Genomic DNA, 7,517 nt, shown 5'->3' on the forward strand with positions numbered 1-7,517 from the left:
TCTAAAGGCAAGGAGCAAGTGCTAAGCCCGAAATTGAACTTGATCAACTTACCACAGTTGAGTGCTGCTATGGCTAGCAAATCAAAGACTGGTAAAGTACTGCTTTTGCAAATAGAGGACCAGAGAACCAGACAAAAAAAACCTCCTGATTTGGGAGGTAATACAACTTCTCAATGACTTGGCTTATATGGAACATTAGAGGTGTAAATAAAGTGTATAAACAGAGAGAGTTTGGGGTATTATTCATAACTATTCCTCTGATGTCAATGGAAGAATATGGCTGATGTGGGATCAAAGAGACTACAATATAACTATACTAAAAGTGGAAGCCCAATTAGTACACTATGAAGTTAGAGATTTCTCTTCTAACTTTCGATGTGTTCTGATTATTGTCTATGGATTCAATAATGTAGAGGAAAAGAGATCTCTATGTAACACTCTTCAAAACATCTCGTGTAATACTAACTGCCCATGGCTAGTGTGTGGGGATTTTAATGCAATATTGTCGACTACTGATAGAATGAGCTGCCATCCTATGAGTTTTAGCGAAGTGAGGGATTTTTCAAACTGTATTAATGCCACTCTACTAAATGAATTACAATGGAAAGATGAATATTTTACATGGTCAAACAAGCAACAAGGATCAGAGAGAGTTAGTAGCAAAATTGATAGAGCATTTGATAACTATGACTGGATGTTGCTGTGGGACCATATTGTCTTAGAATATGACCTCCCTAACATTTCAGACCATACCCCAATGCTATTGACATTGTAGAGTGTGAACCGTAGCATCATATCTCCATTCAGATTCTTTAACATATGGAGTGAGCATGCACAATTCTTGGAGTTAATTGATGTCCACTAGAAGAAGCAGCTTGATAGAGATCCTATGCAGAATGTATGGAACAAACTAAAGGAACTGAGGCCAGTCTTCAGACATCTGAATCAAAAGAGTTTAAAGCCACATCAGTAAAGATTGAGAAGGCAAGAGAAGAACTACAATGTATTCAAGCTGCAATAGTAGCCAAATATGATGACAATCTTGTGAATAAAGAGAAAGAAGCTTTGATGAACCTTGAAAAATGGAATCTACTTGAGGAGAGTATTCTAAGGCAAAAGTCTAGATCCCAATAGATACAGTTGGGGGATTCAAATTCTAAGTATTTTGCTGCAGTCATAAAGGAAAGAAGTCAAAGGAAGCAAATCATGGAACTCAATTCCTTATTAGGTGCTAAACTATTGACTGATCCTAAAGAGCTCAGAGATGAAATTGTATCATTCTACAAAGGGTTAATGGGGACCTCTAGTCCCTCACTAAAGGTAGTCAACAAAGTTACAATGAGCAAGGGACCCAAGCTAAGTCATGAACAACAAATCCTCTTGTGTGCGCCAGTTACTGAACAAGAAATAGTTGATGGATTGAGTTCAATTGGAAATAACAAATCTCCAGGGGTGGATGGGTATAATGCCTATTTCTGTAAAAAGGCATGGAGTATAGTGGGGCTAGAGATTACAAGGGCAGTAAGATGATTCTTTTAGTGTGGAAAGATGAATAGAGTTATTAACTGTACTTCTCTCACCTTGATCCCTAAAAATGATTATCCTGTGATAGTGAAAGAGTGTAGACCAATTGCTTGTTGTACTGTTCTGTACAAAATTATTTCTAAATTTTTTGCCTCAAGACTCCAGAAAGTTATTGCATCAGTAGTATGTGAAGCACATGCTGGATTTATTCCAGGCAGGAAGATATCAGATAACATCTTTCTTGCTCAAGAACTGGTGAAATCTTATTCAAAGAAGAATATCTCCCCTAGATGCATGATAAAAATAGACCTTCAAAAGGCCTATGACTCAGTGGAATAGATATTTCTGGAGCATGTCCTAGATGAGCTTGGCTTTCTTATACAATTCACCATATGGACCTTAGAATGTGTGAAGATAATTAACTATTCTATATATTGGTTAATGGATAACCCATAGCTCCATTTGATGCAACTAAAGGGCTAAGACAGGGTGACCCAATTTTACCATTTCTTTTTTCCTTAGACATGGAATACTTAAGTAGAAAGCTCAATGAGTTGAAAGGAAATAAAGAGCTCAAGTATCACCCAAAGTGCTCTAAACTAGCAGTGACTCATTTATCATTTGCAGATGATCTACTGCTATTTTCTAGAGGAGATATTGAGTCTGTTTCCATACTGAATAGGTTTTTTTTGGACTTCTCTAATGCTTCAGAACTTCAAGCTAACAAATAGAAGAGCTCCATTTATTTTGGAGGAGTTACTCAGATTATTCAAGATCAAATCCTACATCTGTTAGGATTTCCAAAAAGAGAGCTCCCCTTCAAATATCTGGGAATCCCCCTGTCTACTAAAAATATCTCTTTACTTCAGTGGCAACCATTGATCTACAAAATGGTAGCCAAAATCTCATCTTGGACTGCAAATAAACTCTCATATGTAGGGAGATCTCAGTTAATCCAAACAGTCCTATTTGGTATTCAAGCATATTGGTCTCAACTATATGTTATTCCTTCAAAAGTACTAAGTACAATTGAGGCCTATTGTCGAAGCTACTTATGGTCTGGCACAAACACAATCACTAGAAAAGTTCTAATTGTTTGGGATAAGGTTTGCACTCCAAAGTCAATGTGTGGTCTAGGTTTGCTAAATATAAGACTATGGAATAAAGTTGCAATAGCTAAGGCAAATTGGGATATTGAACATAAGGTAGATAGATTGTGGATCAGGTGGTTACATGCATACTACACCAAGAACCATCAAATTTTTCAAATGCCTATCCTTGAATAGGCAGGATGGATGGTGAGGAAAATATTTGAAGCAAGAGACACAATGGCACTGATTCAAGATATCAAAACAGGCAGCTTAATCAAGCAGATTTACCTTAAGCTTATTAGTGATAATGAGAGAATAACTTGGAAGACATTGAGATTTGGAAATGATGCTAGACCAAAAACTCAATTCACAGTGTGGCTGCATATGCATGGGAGACTAATGACTGTTGATAGACTTTCCTCCTGGGGGATAAATGTTGATCCTATATGCAATCTATGTAACAGTCACAATGAAACAAGAAATCATGTATTCATGGAGTGTCCTTTCTCTAATAAAGTCTGGGAAGGAGTGTTGAAATGGATGCAGGTTCCTCTCTTCAGGACATCACAATGGGAACTAATGGAGAAATGGATCATTAAAACATCAAAGGGTAAATCACAAAGAGCTCAAATCTTTAAGATCGCTTATACTGAATGGGTGCATACAATGTGGATTGAGAGAAATCAAAGAATATTTGAAAAAATAACAAAGAGTCATAGTCAATTAATGAGGGAGATTGCATATGTTTGTAATATCCGGGCATCTACTAGAATTAAAAAACTGGTACAACAGCTTAATATTTAGTTTAGCTCTAGTAGTTGAGTAGTTCTTTGTGTTCTTAGACTAGATAGCAGACTGTGATGTAGTCTAGCTTTGGTTCCTTATTGTAAACATTCTGGTAATTAATAAAATCTTTAGTTACCAAAAAAACCCTAAAATTTCGCTTCAACTCACTTGACGAGCAAGTTCTAGACTCTAAGACAATGATACAGAATACACAAATTCTCACCACATATGGCACATGACTCACTAAAGATGGTTCCATTTCGACTCTCAAACAATTGCAACTATTCATGAATCCACAAAATATTAAGCATTAAGCACTAAGTGACACGAGCCAAGAAAACGAGACATATGTGTCAATAAATATGTTATCTACTCAACAAGGCATCATAAGCATTTTTAAACAATATACACGTGCCAGAGCCTAAATATGCTACTATCAAACAAGTCAAATGCGCTTATCAATCTCATTTCCCATCCTTTTATTCCCTAAATTCTAATCTACTCTAAAGATAAAACTACTACTCGGTTCAACTACATCCTGTGAAAAAGAACCAAGGAAAAAAATTATGAGGGATTATTACTACCTAAAAGAATAAAAAAGACATATTTTTGGATTTTTCTGTTTTAATTTTTTGTGTATTTTTGGTTCGACTTTAATCCCTCAAGAAAACTGCCTAGGAGATCCATCGTCTAGAAAAGTCCAATCATTCATATATATATATATATATATATATATATATATATATATATATATATATATATATATATATATATATATATATATATATATATATATATATATATATATATATATATATATATATATATATATATATATATATATATATATATATATATATATATATATATATATATATATATATATATATATATATATATATATATATATATATGTGTATATATATATATGTGTGTATATATATATATGTGTGTATATATATATATATGTGTGTGTATATATATATATATGTGTGTATATATATATATATATATATATATCTATTCTATGCTAAAATAGAAAAAAAGAAGCTAATAAAGTAAAAAAATAAAAAAAAACAAGAAAAAGTCACAGGGAATATAGAATTTCCCACCCCACACTTAATTCATGCATTGTCCTCAGTACATATATAAAGCAATAAAACCAAGTAAGGTAGTACGAAAAACTCGTTGATTAGTCATCATCATCGCCCTAATCGTAGAAGGCTCCATCCACATATGTCCATTCTTCATCCTCTGCCCCCTCATCATCCTCAGCCTCCTCCTCATACTGCTCTGGATCGGCCTCTGAACACTCTAGCATGTTGGCATCCTTGTCCTCAAGAAGTCTCTGGCCCTCACCAAGCCCAACCAGACACTGGGCATGAGCATTGAGCAGAAAGCGCTCATCCAAGTTGGCCCTCTCCTCCGAAATATCCAGCCTCCCTCCAATCCGAAGCTGGAGGTCCATCATCCATATAAATGGGCCATAAATCTGTCATTGTGAGCATTGCGCTCGGCACCTTTCAGTGAAGACATATCGCTCTACTCCTTCGCCCGGATGATGGTGATGCCCGTCTATCGGAGGGGTGCTAGAATGACTACATCAAAATCCCGTTCCTCCTCTACCTCCTCTTTTCGCAGGTACTATGTCAGCATGTTGCCAAAAAATAACCTATAAACTCTCTTGCTTGTTATTACCTACGCCATCTAGTAGCATATCAACTAGCCCACATTCACCTTCTGGCCAATCATTAGGAAGTAAAGCAGGCATACCCTTTCACGGCTGATCATCGTCTCATGGTTTCATAGTAGTAGCCGTGTGTTGATCAATTTCAATTATACCTGAGCTTCTGGCTTCATTTTATTCTTTGGAAATTTCCTATGACGGCGGGTCTTCTTGTGACGGACCCAGGCTGCCACAGAATTGACACCACAGAGAGTGTGTCTCAGTGCTTGATATGTTGCGGGCAATGAAGTTCCAGAGGCTCATGGGGAACATCCGGAGCTCCCAAGCCGTTTCATATAGCTCCTACAGAAAAATCAATCAATCGACCCCGAATAGGCACATACTGCTCGGGATCATCCAAATCATATCCGGCATTTGATGTCCCCAGTGTTTCCAAACACGTAGCTCAACACCAAATCATGAATACCCTTCCAAATTGCTTGATAATTAGATTTTAGATGGCGCTCATGAACAACCGAATTAGGGTGTATATGTTTCGGCCGACAAATCTTGTACTATTCCTTGGCGGACAGGGGTATACTCTTAATTTCATACTCTCGCTGTCCTATAGGCTGTGGGCATGAGGCTTCCATAGCAACAACTGCTTGCAACCCCTCAACACGACTCGAAGTGGCCTACCCTCCTTTCCTTTTTTTTGGTGAAAGTACGGAGGAAGCCTTGCCTTTGGCAGGGAAAATAGCTTTGCCTTTTCCTTTATCCATCGGACGTACTATATTTGTACTTACACAAGCAGATACTAGTCAACCTTAGAGGCATTGAATCAATTCAAAAAGTGGTCGACCCCACACTTAAGAGTTCAACACATGATGTTCAACAAATTTGAGGCTAATCAGACTTCACCTCTTTATTTTAGCATGAAAATCAATCAATGTCACAAAGATGTCTACTACAATTTCGATGAATATAGATACCAATTTCGGATCCGATAAGCCACCCTGGCACTTAATACTTAAAGGGTTGAAAGAAGATATAGTATAGTGTAACAATCCTAGTGACTCGGGCCCCAATAAAAAATGCCTTTGAGGCATTTTGACAAACGTTTGGCGTGCACTAGTGCCATGGAAGTGCTTGTGTAGAAGAGGGATTGCCTCACCCTCTCAAATCGGCTTGGGAATTGAGTGATATCACTCATGTAAACAACAAGAGTAACATCTCTATGGGTTTCATGGGGTTGGGACAAGCATGCATAATTCTCATTCAAGACATTCATAAATTTTCAAGATGCAATTTTACCTCAATCAACCCAAAATAAAGAAAAGAGAAGGAGAATAATTCATACCTTAGATAATTGAGAACGAGGATTGTTCTTCAATTAGTTGTGATATTTGGAGGGATTAATGTATGGGAGGGGAGTTGGGGAAGTTGTGAGTGAAAGGAAGAAGGGTGGGGGGGGGAAGGTTGACAGTGAAGTTTGGGATAGGTGAGAGCATGTGTGTTTAGGGCAGTGTGGAGGAGAGGGTTGGAAGGTTATTTTATTTAATGTGTGTGTGTGTGGTGTTTTAGAGAAAAGGAAAGAAGAAGAAAAGAAAAAAAATACTTACTTGGACCGCGAGGTGGATCTCATTATAGCCCGGCGACGCGAGGTGGGTAGCGAGCAGGGGATCGAGCGACGTAAGCTGTGTCGTGAGGAAGAGTGCTCTAGGAGCTGGGCGACGTGAAGTCTGCCATGAGGTCCATTACGCCATAAAATGTGCGGTTCCAAGTCTGTAGCGTGTTGCTTGCCTCTCTTGGCGAGGTCAGGAGCGTACCCAAGTGATGTCAGCTTCGTTTTCTGGATTTCTTCATGTGTTCTTGATTTCCTAACATGCTCTGATACTTGTTCAAACACCAAGACTTAACCAATAACTTGTTAGTACCTAAAAAATAAAAATAAAAATAAAAGTCTAATGAAGGTAAAATAAACTATAAATTTGGTTGCCTCCCAACAAGCGCCTTAGTTATTGGCATGATGAATACAACATTATAATAGGTTGCCTCCCACAAAGCGCCTGATTTAACGTCACGGTATGACGCAGTCAATCAAACTTAAGGTTCGCTCAAAACTTGGGGCTCCTTCAAATAAATCACCGACACAACTTTTTCCTTATCCATGCCAAGGTAGTGCTTCAACCTTTACCCATCGAATCTAAACCTGTTCGTTCCATCCTCGGATTCAATTTCTACAGTTTCACTTGGGAATATTTGCACAACTCTAAATGGTCCCGACTATCTAGATATTAGCTTACCCGAAAATAGTTTCGATCTTGAGTTATACAACAACACGACATCTCTGGGTTTGAAATTTATCTCTAGAATATGCTTATCGTGCATCATCTTCGTCCTTTCTTTGTACAGTCTGGTGCTCTCAAAAGCATGATGCCGGAACTCAT

General features: G+C 37.6%; 1 protein-coding gene across 1 annotated transcript; it reads left to right on the forward strand.

The window, feature by feature from the left end:
* The first annotated feature begins 2,852 nt into the window (after positions 1-2,852).
* LOC104235498 (uncharacterized) lies at positions 2,853-3,419 on the forward strand. The gene has a single exon (XM_009789285.1). The coding sequence runs from the start codon at positions 2,853-2,855 to the stop codon at positions 3,417-3,419; it is 567 nt and encodes a 188-aa protein (XP_009787587.1).
* Positions 3,420-7,517: the final 4,098 nt, after the last annotated feature.

This window comes from Nicotiana sylvestris, chromosome 5, assembly GCF_000393655.2.
Source record: "Nicotiana sylvestris chromosome 5, ASM39365v2, whole genome shotgun sequence".
NCBI classification, from domain to species: domain Eukaryota; kingdom Viridiplantae; phylum Streptophyta; class Magnoliopsida; order Solanales; family Solanaceae; genus Nicotiana; species Nicotiana sylvestris.

Excerpts from the sequence above, each read along its gene's own strand:
- LOC104235498 (XM_009789285.1), top strand. The coding sequence starts at position 2,853 with ATGGCACTGATTCAAGATATCAAAACAGGCAGCTTAATCAAGCAGATT.